The sequence below is a fragment of the Pagrus major genome, chromosome 17 (genome assembly GCF_040436345.1).
Source record: "Pagrus major chromosome 17, Pma_NU_1.0".
Taxonomy (NCBI): Eukaryota; Metazoa; Chordata; class Actinopteri; order Spariformes; family Sparidae; genus Pagrus; species Pagrus major.
The window spans coordinates 29,181,698-29,201,586 of NC_133231.1; the positions used below are offsets into that span (position 1 = coordinate 29,181,698).

The 19,889-nt window shown below is 42.5% G+C and overlaps 1 protein-coding gene across 1 annotated transcript; it reads left to right on the forward strand.

Annotated features, from left to right (window-relative positions):
• Positions 1 to 4,749: 4,749 nt before the first annotated feature.
• LOC141011525 (soluble guanylate cyclase 88E-like) lies at positions 4,750 to 18,120 on the forward strand. Its single transcript, XM_073484689.1, has 17 exons — positions 4,750 to 4,847; positions 5,417 to 5,593; positions 6,064 to 6,196; positions 6,719 to 6,893; positions 7,206 to 7,297; positions 8,658 to 8,915; positions 9,018 to 9,132; positions 9,815 to 9,940; positions 10,058 to 10,178; positions 10,954 to 11,083; positions 11,472 to 11,618; positions 12,425 to 12,571; positions 12,969 to 13,125; positions 14,712 to 14,785; positions 15,310 to 15,399; positions 15,767 to 15,885; positions 17,751 to 18,120. Exons 1-17 carry the CDS (start codon positions 4,750 to 4,752, stop codon positions 18,118 to 18,120), a joined length of 2,529 nt encoding a protein of 842 aa, XP_073340790.1.
• Positions 18,121 to 19,889: the final 1,769 nt, after the last annotated feature.

The following is a 19,889-nucleotide window of genomic DNA, read 5'->3' on the forward strand; positions in this document are numbered from 1 at the left end:
GGGGCCTGCAGAGAGACAGAGTGAATGTGAGAAGCTTCTGGTCAGGTGCTATTAGCTTCACTACACTGAGCAACAATGAAGTTAATGCAAAAGGAGTAACAATGAACGACCCCACATCACAGAGACTTTTTTAAAACGGCAGTGGAAGATTCAATTAAAGGAATAGTTCCCCCCAAAATAAAAATTCATCTACTACTATCTCATTATCTACACGCTCCCATGGGAAACAATTCTGGAGCTTCTCAGCAAAATAACGTTGCAGCCTTCTCCTGAACAACTGAAGTAGCTGGGGTTTTAAAACGTAAAAATGACCACAAGAAGAACCCAAAATGTTGCTCCGTATGGCCGGCATAAAACAGCGTGATCTAAGTCTGCTGGAGTCGAGAGATCCCAGATTAATTTGAAAAAAGTTCAATCTTAATTGTAGCTAAAATTGCTAAACTAAAACTTCCGCGCACGCCCAGTCTGAAGTGGGGCCTCCCTAAAATCTTTGCATTTGGCCTCGTCCTGAGAGTTGTCACTTGTAACGTCACATTTCAGAGATGATTTTTTTTGTGATCATCACTGTTCTTGTCCCTTGTGAATTCAAAAGTAAACGTAGACTTATTTTAATCCAAACCATGATCTTTTCCTGAACCTAACCAGGTAGTTTTGCGGCGGTATTGGCATGAAAAAAGCCTGAGAACCTCAAACCACATAAAAATATAAACAACATATATATTTATGGGGAAGCCGACAGTTCACAAGTACTTTGATTATTATAAAATGCCTCAATGAAGCGACACTGAAAATATGCCTCTTTAGGGAATAATAAAACTAAAATATATTTCTTGTTTAACCACCTCTTCAGTCCCCAATGAACTGAAATGGAAAAAAAAACTGAAGGTGTATAGAGGGGCTTTGTCAGTTAAGACAGACTGAAAGAACCTGCAGGTGCCGGGCAATTGAAAGGCGAGCACACGAAGCTCACAATTTCCCTCCACAAGAAAGAACAAGGGCAGCCAAGACATTTCAACAGGGCCTAAACAGAGCAGAGCTTCTGGCTGACTATCTCTTTGGACGAGGTTTTGCAGTGAGTCAAGGACAGAATCAGAATGACCCAGGTGTGCCGTTCCCCACCTCTCTTAAGCCTTCACAAAAGGACGTTGTCACACCCTGATTGGTTATGAGGGTGATGCCCCAAGTTGCTCTCAATCATTAACCAGGAGCCAGGAGTCTCCACACCTCCACACCCTGCAACAGGTGACCTGAATCTACTCCAGTCAATCCAGAGGGGTTCTGATATTCAGCTAAAAAGATGATATTCAGACTACTACAGTTGTGTTGCCTAAACCCTAACTAATCTGTGACTGAAAATACTGAAAATATTATTTTAAATACTTGAAAACAAGAAATTCGCTTGTCTAAAAGTAAAAATCTAAAACCCCATCCACACACGAGACACAGACTCCCATCGCCCACATGGAAGATCGTTTCAACAAACGCGACTTGCTATGACAATAGTCTTTGTCCATCTTTCTACCAAATCACCTGACTTTCCTAAAGGTTTTCTGGCAGAAAACTTCTCATAAAAACCACCAAATGGGTCTTACAAGGCAGACTATCGCTTCTGATGCACATATAATGTGAGGTCAAATACACAAATGATTGGAAAACATGATACATCCTGAAAAAACAGGCCCATTCAGGTGAAATACCAAGTTTTTAGCGAGATCCGAAGTGGTTGCAAGAGTCTAAATAACGAATCAAATTGGGATCTTGGGGCCTCTGGAGATCTGGATTGTGCTGGGTGAGCTGTACAGAGCCATTTTGCTTTTTAATGTTTTCTGTTTAAAAATAAGTCCCCAGCTACTTTAGTTATTTAGGAGACTGCTGCAACGCTTTTTTACTGTAAAGCTCCAGAAATGTTTTATTGGCTACAAAACTTCCCTGGACTTTCCATCAGCATGTGCCTGAGAAGATAACAACTGAAGCATCATTTTTTGGGCGAACTGTTCCTTTAATACTAACACAGAGACAGACCGGGCCATGTGACGAACAATAACAATAATCTGGACTATTATCGCCAAAATGGGGCATTAAATAACGATGGAGATCTGGAGATTGAGAGCAGAGAGTGAAAGGAGAAAAGTAGCAGGTGCAGTAAAGGATAGCGGGGGGAAGATATGGATGCTGACAGGTGAAACTGAAAAGAAACAGAGAGGGAGAAGCAGGGAGGAAGAGGAGAGGAGGGGAGTCACAGAGGAGCTATAAATACAGGGAGAGAGAGAGAGAGAGAGAGAGAGGCCCTCGGATGCTGCATAAATCCACAATAAGATCCCCCGACATTGTTAGCATTCAGCTAGCGTAGCATTATAGCCCGACTCCTGCTGTGTCTATCGTAAAACCAATAAGAGGAAGGTATCATGGGATTGTGCTGGAGAAATATGGCACTTTCTTTTGCAGTATGAAGGGGGGGTGGAGGGGAGGCGGCTGAGCGGCTGAGAGAGGGGGATTGAGAGATAGGACGGCTGGGATACAGATACACTCCCATTAAGTATTCAACCACAGGGTCACAACAGTTACAGCTCCTCCACAGGAGGCAGAGATTTCCATTTTGCCACATCCTACGACTCATCCCTGTAGCTTTTGTGCAGTCACAGTCACCGCTGCGCCGAAGGGATTTACAATTTTATCTGGAGGGGCTGCTGGTTGTAAACAATAAGAAGCGGTTTACGGTGTGAGTTTGTCACCCAATAACTTTGCAGCCCGACTCAGGCGAAATGCTCCAATAACCTGTTTGTACTTCGTGCTGATGCTTTAATCATCGCCCCTGCGTCTGAACGGCGGGCTGTTCTCCTCCTGCGTCGGCGATATAAAAATGATATCAACATGTCACTTCTTTGCTGGAGCTGACTATGCATGGTTTCCTCCGGTGACCCCGATACTCCCCAGAGATTGGATCATCCTTTCCGTTAGGCTGCCTGAGCCTGATAACTCCTTTAGCAGATAACAAGTGGCGACAGAAGAGGAAACATATAGTGAAAGCGACACCACCTGTATGTGTGGCAGAAATAGGAAAAACAGGGCTGTGTGTGTCCATTTGTGTGAGTGTGTATCTGTGTTGTTCACATCAAACAACGGGAGGGGAGGTGTTCCTTGGCTCCCTGTTAGCGTTTGAAAAATGACATGAATGGACACCCTTTGAAAACAGCAGCACCTCTCTCTTTGTGCGAAGGGAAGGGGAAAGCAGGGTGTAATATTGGCGGAGCGAAAGAAGATGAGTCATGTCGACTTTAATGAAAGCACCCGCGGCATCTGTGTGTGGAGTTGCAGGTTGGCACCATCAGCACATTGTTATCTCCCTCTGTTCCCTTGGCTAAGAGGCAGCGGCGGACCTCCCAGGCCGACGTGTGGCACCGTCACACTAGAGGCCATTAAAGACAGACAGCGGCACCTGGCAAATAGGGGGACTGCCGGGGTGAGGCAGGGGGAGGAAATGGAAAGGGAAAAAAGAAGCCAAAAGCCACACAAGAAATGGAGGAGAGAGCGGCTCATTATCGCTCAGAGCGGAGTATTACAGGCTAGCTGTCAGCACACCTTTGGTTTCCCCCAGCGGAGAGTAGGTGTGAGGAGCAAAGTGGCGGCTGGGAAAATTTCATTCCGGCTGAGAGTGTTTTCTTAATTAGACCTCGACATGATAGGTGTGAGCCTCCTAACCTTCCGGGGTTAGGATTTGAATATGAGAAACAGTCAAAGTTCAGCCATTTTTTCATTGTTCATGACCATTTTTATTATGGAGGAGAATGATGCGTCGAGTCAGGTGTGTATATTTTGCAACAGGGCGGATTTAAAAAGGCCACGAGTGTCATGAGAAAACAGAATGCCTGATATTCTTTGTCTGGACTTATCAAAAAAGGCCAGAGTCACACACACATTTTTTCTAATTTTCAAGCTCATTTCCTCCAGCAGGAGCCGTGGATACACCAGTAATAAATCAAGGGTGTTGTAACAGTGCCCCCTAGTGGACATGGTGAGAAAAAGGGGGTGAGTATTTGTATCTGTGTCAGCTCACCTTGAAGCAGCCACACTGGGTGACAGTTATTTAATAAAGCTTCAGCTCTGTCTGTGTCATATATGCCTCATTTTAAGATGAAAAAAATCTTTTTAAAATATAAATGTGGCTTCTGCAAGTCACAACAGACATCTTGGTTTGAGTCAAAACACCAAATGTTTGTCACATCTCAACCGTCACTTGGATAATGGCAGCCTTTACAGGAGGCCTCAATGTTTTGAAAAGGATTATTCAGCTTCGCGTCACACAGCAACACAACAATACAAAATGCCAATCTCAACACAGTGCCCGTCAGTTTATTGTGCACCTGACCGTAATTATGCAAATTTGAAAGTAATTAGCCAAGAAACCTGGAAGGCCTAATGAGTTGTTGCGGAAAGAGTACAGGCTAATTTTGGATAATGAGCCTCACATTGAGCGCTCGGGTTTACACAACACAGAAAGAAAATGTCTTTTCTTTTTTTTTTTTTCAAAAGATTGCCATGTACAGTAACAGCCACCCACAGACTTCATCTCCATACAAATACCTTACAAATTAGACGCAGTATGTTTGCCGGTAAGTGCAGCTGGGAGTCTGAAAAACACCAAATTTATAGGCTTTTCTTTGCTACCTGCCACAAACATGCCTCGCCGCTGCTATTTTGGCCCCGGGTCACCTGTTGACCTGACAGGCAAGTGTCAGGGGGGAGAGCCACATGTCAGCTGCAGGTGGAAACTCTCCGCAGGCAGCAGTGCTGTGGCGTCTGTCGGCACAGTTGGAGCCCAGGATAACACAGCATCTGAGGGACTGCAGGTAAGGGGGCTTCACTTTTCACCTTCTTATCCTTTTTTGTTTTAAAAAACAATATTTTTGGGGGTGTTTTACTTCAGTTAACAGGCAGGATGGAATATCTCGCAGTGCTTGATTTCCCTGTGACGTTTTTGTCTGTAGCTCATATTTGAGAAACTTTACAGCAAGTGTAGAATAAAGCAGCAGACATCCACACACATGCAGCTGTAATTGCTGGATTTACGGGAAAATAATTCCTTTGAGAATATTTTCTCTTTTCTTAGATGTAGCTGGTGTCTGAAGAGGGTTACCTGAGGTTTCATGAGGTTGTGAAACAGGTAAAAGCATATTTTTGCCCATTTCCTGCCACGTGGATAGAATAGTATGCATTTAAAGTATGCCTTTTAGCACTGCGATAAATCTCAACACACAGGCAAAATATCTTATTTTAATCCCATAAGAAGACAGCCCTGTCCCCTCAAGGAAGAACAGATTTTGAGAGATTTTCTTGTCAGAGATATTTTAAACTGCTGACCCAACAAAGAAGATTCGAATATGTAATTTGTCCCCCCCGTCTCTCCGTCTCTCCTCAGCTCAGCAGTTAAGTTCGGCTTCAGTCTGGAGGTGTCCAACCCTCTGAAGATGTACGGCCTGTATCTAGAAGCAGTGAACGATTACATCAACGAATCCTACGGAGAGGATGTGTGGCGGCTGATCGAGAACCGAGCGGAGATACCCCACCTCAAGTTTGTCAGACATCAGATGTACAAGTAGGTTGATGTTGTTTTGTTGACTGCACAATTTTGGGGACAAACTCTTGGTCTTGGTTTTGAGTGTTTGAACAGCAACCAAAGACTCAACAGACTCATATTGAGAAATGTCAAACTTCTAATGCTTCAACCAGTGATTGCTCAGTTCCAGTGCAGCACTAAAACCTAAAAAAAATGCAAAAATAGTTCCTGCCAGTCGCAGTGAGGAAATATTTATATTTATTTAGCTAAATTTAGCTTATTTAGATGGACACAGTGTCACAAACAGCTGTAGGACAATTTAACAAAGTGGTGCAGTAATTACACGTGTGAAGCTCGCATTGTTCGATTACTGTTTTGACCATTTAGAGATTCTGTGATGTTGTTGATGTTTGATAAATTGAAATTACACATTTTTACATGGTGGGTGTTTTTTGGTCACTGGAACAAAACAAACACAAACTGCTCGCTTTCCTCTTTTCTCTCTACAGTGACAACCTGATCTTGAGGTTGGCGAAGGCAGCAGGCGAGGTTCTGGGAAAGACCCACGATGAGCTGATGTACGCCTTCGGGGTCTATATGGTGAAGAGGATTGGAAACTATGGATACGAGAGGATCCTTAAGGTGACATCATCTTTAGCTAACAGCAGCAATATATACAAGTCTTTATGGCTGTTTATTTTTTGTTTATGGCGACTAAATGCACATCCTGCTCACCTGCTCTGTTTTTTTCCAAGAAAGAATTTCCCATTTCAGAATAAAAGGATTAAGAGCTGGGTGGTTAGCATTAGTGGGTAAAGCTAACAAGGTTTACCCCTGCCATCATATGCTTGAGAGCAGCACCCAAGTCGGATTAATGTACAATCAATGTGGAGAGCATCCACCATAACTAAATGATAGATCTGATGGTTGCAGTTAGTCCCCAGTGGACCCAGTTTTATCATCAAGCTTTATGGGTGTTGATTATTTATTACCTGTTTGTACAGATGCAGGAAAGGTCCCATTTAGTCATTTATAATAAAAACAACAATACAAAATTCAAATTGAAACACAACACTGTATATACAGGTTCAGTATCTGTATTCATAGTGAAGATGAAAGTGACATTAAAACAGTTTAAATGTCGTCATTGTCCGTTTCTTGCAGGTGTTGGGGCGAAATGTGCGCGACTTCATCAACGAGCTGGACAACCTGCACGAGTACTTCCGCTTCTCCTTCCCCAAGGTGCAGCCGCCGAGCTTCTGCGTGGAGGAGGAGTGCGAGACGAGCCTCACGCTGCACTACCGCTCCACCCGCAAGGGCTTCACTCAGTTCGTCAAAGGTAACCGTGTGATCCCACCAACCCAAGACCTGAAAGATTCATCACAAGTTTGGCTAGTTCAAGTTGTTTTTGTTTTACTTCTCAACACTGGACACGGACACGGACGCTGTGTTGAGAAGTAAAATGAACGACCTGGTTCACAGGAACAAGGCCGTCAGATAAAGTCATTGATTCAATATTAAACGGTGCCTCTTGGTTGACACTTCAGTCTGTTCTTATACGTTTACATAAACCCATTCTGACTGAACTCCTTCTAAGCAAAAAGTTGACCTCTACACATCCATGACTGCTGTGTGTAATTGACTCCTGCAGGGCAGCTCTCTCAAGTGGGACGGCAATTCTACAACACAGATATTGAAGTGGAAATCCTGTCTAAAGAGGAAACTGAAAAAATGACATATGTGGTAGGTGCTCCGGCGAAGGTCAAGTATCAATGCAGCTGTCGAGTGTGTGACCTTGACCCCCCGAGTCACTTCTATCAGCATGGAAATGATTCCATCACCTTCAACGAGACGCCAGGCGGACTCCGTGTTTATACTCAGACAGCAAGTGTTTATTGGATGGAGATAAGTGTTTATTGGGACGGGACTCTGGGTCAACTCATAATTTACAGCAGAGGATATCTGCAATGTGGAACCTCTAATATCTGATGTCATGCCGTCTAATACCAAGTAACACCGATGTCACCTAGCAAGCAGAGAGTCACTGCAGACATATTTTGGCATCACTTTTTAATGAGGCGTAGTTTAAAGAGTTCATAAGATGTAACTTATAACTTTACTGATGTTAATAATGCTTTATAGATCAGATATAAGGTATCTGCAGCAACATTTAGGGTGAGGGACCAGGTTCCACACATCGTGGTTTGCATAACACAGGTGCTCTTCTCCAAAGAAACCTAACAGCCCCAAAAGTTGTCCTAACATTAGTTTTAAAACATTAGTAAATTAAGTATTGACCGTTAAAAAGCTATTCTTGCAACTGTATAAAATATGTAGGTATTCTTCAAATGCATGTTGAAATGTTACATTTCTTTACGTTTTTTATTAAATATAAATTTAATTAATTCTATGTTGCTGTGCTAAAGGTCGAGTTAGGTTTAGGCACAAACATACCTTGTCAGGGTTAGGAAAATATCATGTTTTGGCATAAAATACCCAGTGTTGTCACCAAAAAAGTCCACTTCTGGATAATGTCTTAAAGACTCATTATAAATACAGTTTGTCAGTTGAAACAGGAAGTCAAATGCTGCATCCAAAATGGTCTCAAATAATAGTTAATCACTTGGCAGCCATCTTCTGTGACATCACAGTCGTCCCCTCCCCTTCCTGATAAAAGAGTCAGCTCATACTTATGAAATCTGTATGCATCTCTACGCATAGTAGATGTGTTGAAATGATACCAATTTTAAGGTATCAGTGCCAACATTTTATTCTTGTAACTGGGCCGTAATGTCACAAGAGCACGGAGGATAAATCAGACTAACCTTCAAAGTCAGAAACTAAAAGAACAGAAAATATTCTTTGATGTTATTTTCTCACAGATTGCTTTTGAAAATTATCACATCGGCTTTCACCGATTTCAAAACCTCATAGTTACAAAAATTCGACATTACATCAGTGATTTTGGTTAAAAGCTGCAGATAGAAAAAGTATGTGATGCTGCATTTTGGTTGTTCAAACCACCACGAAAATATCTGCATCAAATTGCACACTAACTGACTCATGTTTCAATGTCTTAATAAACTTCTCTCTGCTCGTCCAGGTTTACAAGATGAACTTCGACAACGCCGCCTTCAAACACCGCATGCCCCAGCAGAAGACGGCGCCGAGCTACGAGAAGCTGCCGATGAAGCGCGGCATCTTTTTCGACATGTTCCCCTTCAGCGTCATCTTCCGCCGGGACATGACCATGTACCGCATCGGCGACGGCCTCAAGGAGGTCTTCTCCGACCTCCAGGGCAAGAAGGTCAACGAGGAGTTCACCCTGGTCCGACCCATGCTGGAGTTCAGCTGGGATAATGTGAGTTTGGAAGGAGTAGAAGTATTAGCCTGCTCCAGAGACTTAAATCACTGCCTTGCTGACATACTAATCCACAGAAATCTTTGTGCTGACTCTCATCAGATCTACACCCATTTGAACAATGTGTTTGAGCTGTTGTCTAAAGCGGTGGTGGAGAGCAAGCAGAAGGTCAACATCCCCAAACTGAGCAAAGAGGAGCCGGAGGAGAAGGAAGAGAGCGAGAAAGCAAAGAGGGAAGAAGAAAGAGGTGCCAGTCTTTCCATATGAATCATTTATTTCACTTTCAATGCATAATATATAAAAAGGGTTCATTTCAAATGGATGGGATGACAAAACGTCCATCCACACATTTCACTCCCTCATTTTCTCCCCAAGGTTACTGTATCCACCCAGAGCAAAGTCAAATATTTATAATATATCCAGGTGATGGTTTGAAGAGCCAAAGACTATTGTTAGTTTAACAGCAAAGTTAAACACGCTTCCTCAAAGCACACAGGACTTTATTTCAATACATGCTGTAAAGAGAATGAAACAAGGATCCTGATGAGAAACCATCAAGCAGCTGGCAGCCATGTGGATACATCTCAGAGATGTGTCGTCAGAATAAAAAGAGATGAAAAGAAATGAAAGATGAAATTATTTCAAGGGGAAATAACTATTTTGTTACGTGTAAGAATGAAACATAATGGATATAATCCAGAACATAACCACCAACAACGTACCGGAGCAGAACTTATAACGAGGTGATGAATTTGTAATATATTCACTCGTGGAAAATGATCTGCCATCGCCTGATTAGAATTCACCGCACCGTCCTCACTGCTCCTCGTTAACTCACCGACTTAACTCAAACACTGGTTCGTTCTGTCATCCGTCCTCTCACTGTTTCTGCTGCTCAGAGCAAAAGGCTGTGGAGGAGATGAAGGGCACGGACCAGGAGTACAGCAGCGCTCTCACCCAATACAACAGCTCTGCCAACTCCGGAGGGGAAGATATCGAACTGCTGGCGTTCCAGACCGTCACCGGTTAGAACCAGTTACACTTCAACGTTTCCAACCAGTGACCTACAGCATTTCATATCCCAACTCTAAAAATCATTTCTTTTATTGCCACAATCCTGTCGACCTTGTGGTTCTTTGCAGGAAAGTGCAGTGAGACCATCTTCGAGGACATGCGCGAGCCTCCGAAGAAGCCTCTCCACCTGAAGGGCCAGATGAAGTATGTCCCCCAGTGGGACTCGCTCATCTTCCTGGGGACACCCATGTAAGACCTACAGCCTACAGACTGGCATTTGATGGTGTCAGAGGTCTTGACAGGTCTACTTGGTTCCCTAGAAACTGGGACCCGACTCCAGGCCAGGTCCAAATTATAATATATTCAGGCTTATAGGGGGGTCAGTACGGTCCTGTTCTGTTGCTGCAAGTATCAGGTATGTTTGTCAATGTGTCGAATACCTGAGTGAGTCCAAGCTCATCGTGTGATTTCCACTTTTATATTTGAGTTTTAGTAAGAAGTCCTCCTGTTTCCTGATCTTGTCCTCTTTGAGGTCTTAATTTTTTCCTGTCGTTCCTTTTTTCACACTTCATCCATCTGTTTCACACCCAAACAATTTTTAGCGAATCACAAGGACATATTCCTTTTTCCTTTCCTTCAGGCTTCTGTTGTGAATTGTGTTTGGTTTCATTAACATCAGCTTCACTGAGAAAACAAATCAGTATGACTGATGTCTGATGTTTAGTCGAGACAGCAACCAACAACTGTGGGGGATTTTTTTTAATATCGGCTTTTATTTGAGAAGTTAAGTTAAATTAAATTGCATCAGAGTGCTCAGAGTGTATTAACCTGCCTGAATGTAGTACTGTGATCTCCCAAGAATGTGTCGACGCATTAATTCGATACTAAGTAATTTCACTGAAAATAAGGTTTCCTTTCCCCATAATCATATCTGATGTTACAGATTGGATTATGTTTGCTAATCAAGTGGATTAATTCACACTCTCTCCTAATGCATTTTCATTTTGTCTCCTGTTTCCTGCAGTATAGAGACAGTGGAGGACATGATAAAGATGGGTGTGTACGTGAACGACCTGAACCTGCACGACTCCAGCAGAGAGCTGATTCTGGCCGGGACACAACAATCGGCTGAGCTGCAGCTGGCCCTGGACCAGGTGAAGTCTCCAGATAAAGAGCGTCCTGCTAACAAAGCAGACTCGTGTTTAACCGGGGAGCTCAATTTGTACAAAATCACTGACGAGTGCGCAGTTTGAGGTGGTTCGTGTAGCCTTATAAAATATACTGTCAGAGTAGAAGTCATATTATGTGATATGCTGAGCACAAAATGTAAGAAGTGCCAGCTCTCTCCATAAAACAGCCTCACCAGGTGAACCCAGGTGAAAGCTCCGCTCCCCTATTGATTTCACCCATTAAATCCACTTCAGTCATGCAGGACAGATGTGGATTAAGAGGATTAGAGAAGGCAAAGAGGGATTTTTTGAGCTTTTAAGAGAGGTGCGACTGTAACCGTAGACTCTTGTGTCCCTTTTTCTGATCCTCTAGGAGCAACAAAAATATGCTCAGCTGCAGGAAATCATCAAGAAGCTGGACGAAGAGAAGAAGAGAGGAGATTCTTTGTTGTACGCCATGATCCCTAAAGCTGTGGCCGACCGCCTCAGGAAGGGGATCACTGCACTGGAGACGTGCCAGGTACAAAGACAGCTGTTAGCGAAGGATAGCGGTGCTCGAAAAAAAACACAAAATATCAGAGCATCGGGCTCTGAAACATGCAAAAAACTGAGGCTTTAGATTGTTTTTGTTCTGCTATCCTTGGTAATATGCGTCTGTGATCGTAGCAGCAAATGTACTCAAAGGAAGTACAGCTTGTATTTCAAGTACATTTTGTTCCATCGACTCACTCCACATGGAGGTCAGGAGTCAGTCATGCAACGGTGCTCTTACCTTGGCAGTGAACTTCACGTGAAATGGAAGTGCCATTTTCTCAAAGCAGAAAGGACAAGTGTGTGACCAACAGAAGAATTAGATTTATCTTCTGTTGCGGCAGTCGTGCAAGTGAGGACAAGAAGAGTGAGAATATTATCGAGCAACTGGGTGACAATGTTCTGAGATTTTATTTATTTATGAGAAAGATTTCTTTAAAGACAAACATGAAGGTAAAGATGAAGATTAAAGTAAAGTATTGCTGTTGTTGTCTTTGCTTTTACTCCCAGCTGAAAGTGCACAAAGATAATGCAGTGATAAAAAAACATTCAAAACATCTCCCAAGAAAGGAAACTACATACCGTATGTCAATAGTTGGAGGATAAAAACAGCAGATTGATTATTGTGCAAATGCACAGCCGAACCAATGGAAGCAGTTGTAGTGCAAGTTTTTCTTTTTAAATCAAGCATATAAAAATACAACTTTTTGCTCATCACCTGCGGCTAGAAGCTCAAACTCAGGTGTTTGATCACAGTGCAAAGTTATCTCAACTTTATGTTTCTTTGCTTCCCAGGTCTTCCCAGATGTGACCATCCTGTTCAGCGACGTGGTCAAGTTCAACGAGATCTGCATCCACATCACCCCCATGCAAGTGGTGGACATGCTCAACGAGATCTACATCGTGTTCGACACGCTCAGCGAGAAGCACAACGTCTACAAGGTCAGTCAGTCGAAGAAAAGCAGCGCAGCCTGACGTTACTCTCAACTGTCTTCAGTCGTTTTTAAGTGTTTAAGGTCGGTTTTTGCTACCTATGAATGTTATTTTTCTTTATTTTTTTTACATTTGACCTTTTTCCTGCTAAAGTCCTGCAGAATTTTACTTAACAAGCTGGAAAAACTTCTGTAGTAGCCTTTTGAAAACAACGGGACATGCAAACTTTAGCTAAACCTACATTTACTGAAGCCTTGTATCAGTCTAACTTTAAAGTATAAATGTGTGTGTAGCTCTGAGGAAGACAATCACACATGTGCAACAGACACCTGGAAAAAAACATACACAGAGATAAAGTTGAATTTATGTCTGGCATTTTATCTGTCTCTGTCTCCTTTCTGTCCAGGTGGAGACGATTCGTGACGCCTACATGGTGGTGGCGGGGGTTCCCAACAAGACCACCTTTCATGCGCACCACATCTGCGACATGGCCCTGGACATGCTGAGCTCCATCGACCACCTCAAAGACCCCTCCACTGGAGATAACATCCAGATCAGAGTCGGTGAGCAGGACGACTGTCAGCCGTGATCAGGCACACAGATTATTTTGCCTGTTGCTGGCCGTCGGGAGGCCTCAAGCTCAGGGTCAGCCACCCACCACTGCCTCTGAACTGGCAGGGATTCAGTGTCTTGATCCTCGTTCCTCAGACATCTGCAGGCTGGGCTTTTTATCCACTCAACCACCGCCTCTACCCCAAAATATAATCTTGGGATTTGGTGGCACAACAGAAAGATTTTTCTTCAACCACAGGACCCCCTGAAAAGGACACAGATCAAGGCACTGATTCCTTATTGTCACAAGGGGTCACTGTTTTAACTTCAACATGCACCTTCACAAGCTTTCCCCAAAAACAGTTTATATTCCCAACTGTGTTTCAGATTTAGTGAATTATTTGAGCTGAGGACCTGAGACAGGCAGCAGAAACTGAGAGGCACAGGCTCGTGACTTAATATTTTGAATTTAAGGTGCATTAAATAATCTGAATTGTCATCCATGTCATGTAACTGCTAAAAAGATAAGTCACAGCGCTGCATTAGAGCCGATGTAAGCCACTTAACACGTGTACTTAACTTCCACTTTCTTTTAAACCTTTATTTATCGAGGGAGTTTCACTGAAAGCAGTTCTCTCATTTTCAACGAAACGTCTGAATTCACAGGCCGTTACATTCTCAACTTATTAAACACTTATATACTGTAATGTTTACACATAAAAAAGTGATATTATACACTAAACTTTTTTACTATTTAGCACCTTTAAAACAGAGTTTACACAGTGCTTTGACAAACAAGCAAAAGCAGGAAACTCAGAAAGATAATATTACAGAATAAACAGTCAAGACAAACACAAGTAAGCCGAGTCTAAGGAGAAGTTGCAACAAGAAGACGAAACACAAAAAAGTCAATATGAGTAATTACAAGTAAAATGAATAAAAAAGCAATACACAGGCAAAAGCATAAAAAAGTCATGCAAATAAAGATAAAATGAAAATAAAATCACTAGAGGACGATAAGAAGACGACATCACATGAGAGGAATAAAGAACAGATGAATAGATCAAGAACAGTAAAAGAAATAAAAACGTCAGATAAAAGCACGTCTATAATCTCTACACCTGAGACATACTGCAGGTAACCGTCTTAAACGGTCTTCAGGTTCTTTTTGGCTGCCTGGAGAACAGATGTTGACTCGTACAAAAGTTTTCAACATCTTCAAAAGACGACATCTCTTGTCACAGAGAGTTGGATTCTCCCGTCTCCTCTTATCTTTGCAGAACTTCGTAATCCCAAATCCATCTGGTTTTCTTTTTTGTTTCTCTTTTCTGCATCAACAGCTGTAACATGTCATCAATATCCATTATCTGAAAACAGCTGGAGTTCAAAGCACGTGCTCAGGGCTACAGAATGTTATCGTTCATCAGCGGGGTTATCGTCCTCGGTGTGGACGATCCTTAAAATGTTGCATACTGGACGTGCCAGTTTTTGTCTGGGAGCAAAAATGTGAAAAACAGCTGCTATAAAACACACATTCAGGCAGTTTATGAATAAATGAGCTCGTGTTTGCTTCTCTGAACTGTGTTTCCTCTCTCAGGTATTCACTCAGGTATGGTGGTGGCCGGCGTCGTGGGTCTGAAGATGCCTCGCTACTGTCTTTTCGGCGACACTGTGAACACCGCCTCGAGGATGGAGAGCAACGGAGTGGTGACTACACTAACATATTTAACAACCGCCCGGCAAAAAATGTGCTAAATAACCCATGGCGACGGCATAAATAACTGCAGCGACGTTCGTGATTTCCCCCTCAGTCAACCCTCATATAGATTAGTATAGAAAACCATTTGCTGTGTAATGGCAGCATTGTGCCTGCTGCTTTTTAGTTAATGACACAGGCTAATCACTTCATTTCCTTTCCATTACGTACGGTAATACAAGTTAATTTGTTTTGTGGGAAATGTGTTCTGATGACAAGAAAATTAAAAAGGAGGGAGTTGGCAGGCTTATTTTCCTCCCTAAGCGCTCCCATAAAGGAAGAAAACCTTGAATGAACTCTCATTTTTAAGAGTCCAGCGAGCTAAATGTTTTCACATCCCGTTTGATGATTTAAAGAGGCAGCAGCAGCAGAGACGGAGCTCCTGTTTTAAATATTTGGCTTTAGCAACAGTTTTCTGTATGCGGTTCTGTCTGAGCAGGGCATGCAGATACACATCAGTCAGACCACCAAAGACCACCTGGAACACGAGCCCTACATCATCGAGGAGAGGGGAAAAATCTTTGTAAAGGTGAGTAGTTTCATATCAGCCTTAATTGCTCGTCTTTTTTTCCACAGCCAATTACGCCGTTCTTATCAACCATCCACTGATTGAGATGGACATGATGATTAATACTTTGCATGTCAGGTCTTGCCAGTCTTGTCACTGTAATATTGAATCATTTTTTTAACAAGATGAGGTTTTTAATTGGAAAAATGAGACGCCTGCCTCTTGCTGTCGAGTATTACTGAAAATATTCACAATTTTGATTCAATTCGACGATAGTTTCGACCTGAACTGATTTAATAAAGATACATTTTGGATGAAATGTACTTTTCCAAAATATAAAAGGAAGCATTTGCGATGACAACACTGTATTTTTCCAAACCTCTTTCAGGGTAAAGGCTACATGAAGACCTACTGGCTGAAAGGAAAGAAAGATCTATCGTTCAAGACCCCGGCAGAGCTGCGCTACAGCAGCGAACAGAAAGACTCCGAGGACAAGAGCTCTAATGGGTGAGTATACAAAAGAAGAGCAGTCGGTACCCAAAGAATCACTTTTCTTCGGTACAGACTGGACTCGGGATGCCCCCCGTTGATTCAGGCAGAGCTGTGCTCATTGCCCCCTGCAGCACCAGACAGCAGGCGAACCGAGAGGCTGTTTTTCGCTGCTTTTGTTTGTTTGGAGGCGTCGTGCTGACCACAGAAACAAGGTCTTCACTTTGATGGGGCAGTGCGGGTCTCGGGTTACTGAAGCACAGCGAAAAACACAACAGGGTGAGACAAACCAGGAAACACTGCAGTTCCACCGGTCCAATATGAAGCTTTGAGACTTATTTTTCATAAAATCAGACACATTGAGTTGTGTGTATTCTCTTGATGTCTGTGACCATACTCTGCAGATACAGACATTAAAATGTAGTGAAACACCGGTATGATGTCATTTTCAGGTCTATTTTTGCCGACAGCTGTGTGCATGTAGTGGTAAAAATGGGCGAGACTATGAATCTCTAGACGACGCACCGCTGCAGCCTCACGCTGTTTACGTTGTTGCAGAAAGTGAAAAGCAAGACGTTCTGCCGTGCACACGCGCTGCTCATGCAGGCGATGTGTTTGGCCTGCGATGTTGTCACGCTCTTGATGCCAATCTATAAACCATGCCGTTGCCAATGTTCGGAGAAAAGTCTACAAATTTTAACACAACAAATCTTATTAGAGCTCTGGAAGACCATCCATCTTTCTCTCACTACATCTTAGCCTTTCTGACCCGAAGGTGTGAAGAAACTACAGGTTAGGAACTTGATTTTAAAATACAAAAATGTTAAATTATCAGTTATCTTATCGTCGAGGTAAAGATCTGTCTTTGGTTTTGGCTGAGAAAGAAATCCCTATCGTGCAGCCCTTATCATGAAGTAAATGTTGATTTAACTTTGTGATGGTTTTAGAATTATGACACCTTCGGAGTTCACCTTAGTTCCCAAAAACCTCATTTTCACGATGATATTCTGTCAGCCAACAGGCACGAAATCTCCCAGGACTGGCATTTTAGTCAGGTGTTCCTGCTTTTACGTCTCCATTATAGACTGAACGAATAAATCAACTCGTGTTTTGTCCTGTGTTGTTGGTAGCTGTTGCTCTGAGGAAAAAACAGAAAGCGATCTGCTTGTCTTTGCCACAGTTGTGCCAACAGTAATACCACAGAGAAATGCTGGCAGGGGGAAGTTGTCTGTTTCCACTATAAATAAGAAATGATTCTGCTGCAACATAATTCCACTTGTTCTCAGTGAAGGTTCCTGTTTCAATGATTTTTTGACTTTTTGATTTTTTTTGGACGACACGTGTCAGTATCTTGAAACAAAACAGAAAAGGGCCGCAGATAATCTGCACTAGTAACATGAAAGTGTGCTCTTCTGGAAAATGATTATTAAATGTATCGATTTCATTCATGATTTATAAAGGGTATTTTTGCTGTGTGAGAGAAGCTTCTGATCTTAAAACTATTTCAGGTTGGAGAGACGAGTGTTTTTTACATCCCCGGAGCTAAATGTAGAAATGTTGGATTTCAGACAGCGTGATTATCCTTTAGACCAGTGGATGTCCAACTTTTTCACATCAAGGACCCCGAAACTGACACAAATAAGGCCACAGACCTTATTTGCATCTAATCTTGCTTTTAGATGTTTTATTACAGAAAGTGTATGAAACACATGACCAAAATAGTTTGGATTGGATTATAGTGAAAACAAATTATTCCCCTTTTTTCCGGGGACCACCTGCAACCCTCCTCAGGGACCCAACTTTGAGAACCGCTGCTTAAGACACTGCTTTTGTTAATCACTGAGAAACTTCATTGTGAAACTAACCATGTGTAACTACACTAGTTCTACAAGCACCAACGGCAAGCACATGGCCTCCACCCTCCACATCACCGGCGGTGAGGAGCAGGCAGAAGGGAAGCCGAGCCCCAACGATCTCCCCCTGGACGCCCTGCCCCCACCAGAGGCCGCTAACGAGCCCCCCGCCATTTCAATCGAGCCACCGGAGAAGGAGAAAGCTAAAAAGACTAAAAACAACAAGGGGGCCAAGTTGGAGGTGCCCCAGCTGAACGCAAGGCCGGAGTCTTCGCAACCCGCTGACGGGCTGGAGAACCCGGGTCCTTTTCTCCACAGCAAGAGGAACAGCTTCAGGGAGCAGTACGTCAAGCTGCCCACCAACCTGCCCATGCGCAGCGCCTCCTGCTCCATTCTGTGAGCAGATGGTCGAAAGTGTTAGATATACGAGACGACATGTGACGACGGTGTGATGCTCAAAATATTATTGAAGTTTAATCAAAAGGCAAAACAAAGCAGGGATTTTTCAACATTCATGGTTACTGATGATCTGCATTTTTAACACACTGTGAATGTCATATTATCCTGAGAGGTTGTCAGAGACGTAGGTTTTTGTGACATTTTGAGTAAAATAAGAGTTATATGGCAACTTAAACAGGACAGCAAGACTTTAAAAGGGACAGTTCACCCCAAAATGAGAAATTCATATTCCAAGTAAGAAAATATTGTTTTTGTAATCTGAGGATGTACTGTCCCTTTTTTATGTTTTTTTAAAGCTCAGTTATATTTATTCCCCGAATACTAAGACTTGAAAGATTTCACAACATGCCTTCCTTATGTCAACTATTTCAAAATAAAAAAAGGAAGTGCAATGTCCTCCACATACGAGCAGCACACGCACAGAGGAACAGAAACATGACTTCCAACTTGTACTACAAGTAACGACAGCCACGGCGATGTGTGTTTTCTGATTTCTTTACGCTATTTGCTGCATTATATTACATCTTACTGTTCAAATGTACAATAACAACAGATTAAAGGATGTTTTGGAAAATTTAAGTATGCTATTTTATGACAGGACTACAGGTTGGAAACTAATTCAATGGATGCTTCATTTAATGTACTGAGAGCACACATCAGAGGTTGGATACGATTTTGTTTAAACTAGGGGTATGGTACTTATAGGCATTTGGCTAGACGTTCACAACATTGTCTTAAAGAGTTCTGGTTCTACTCTCTGTATATGTAACTGCATTTATTTCAATGTATGATAGTGTTTATTTATATAAAACTGTATGTACAGCCACTAAAACTTGGTGTTTGCATTTTTTTTGTAATTAGGTCATGACACACATACTCGGCTGCTGGTTAAAGTGGTTCGTGGTTTAAAAAAAAAAAAAAAAAACGAGCTACCGGTTGCAGGTGTAACCCAAAATTCCCCCAGTTTTGGCTTGAGGCTTGTGTGGACCTCAACCTACAGTATGTACGTGAACTGTATGCTCGTCTATGGGAAATGTTTGCATCTCTGTGGACTGCATTTACTAAAAAGGTTATCTGGGTTGCAGTAGTAATTCACTGAAGTGCATACATTGCAAATCTGTTTGTTAACAGTTAACAAATTTCCACAAATGTTCTGAGGGAAATTATTCTGTAATTACAACCCAATCGCCAAAATAAATGTTGGCAAGGAGCGAGGGAATGTCTGGCACAACTTCACCTCCAAGGTCAGGGAAAAAGTCTGAAAAGGGTCAAAGCTCCAGCAAACACTTGGAGTAGGACAACTTCCATGAAACACATTATGAACATTTAAATATGTTAGGTATGAAGATGAAAAGGTACAGAGGTGGATTGGCCATGTGGCTAAAGGCCAATAGTTGTCCAAGAACGACAGAGAGATGAGGGGAGTGTCCAATAAAGGACACGGGTAACACCATATTTGGTCCATAAACCGGCGAAAGGGTACAAAACAGAAGTCTTTAGAGAGATGTGTTGAAACTTGTTATGTTGCATCTTTGAAAATCTTTACGTTAAAATGTCAGTGTTATGTTTTGACACTACTGTACGGTTTGGTTAGGTTTAGGCACAAAAACCACTTGGTTAAGGTTAATAAAAGATCGCGTTTTGTCTACAATACCGGATTTTGTTGCCACAAACACGTCTGGAGTACGGCTGTCTGATACGTCTCCACAA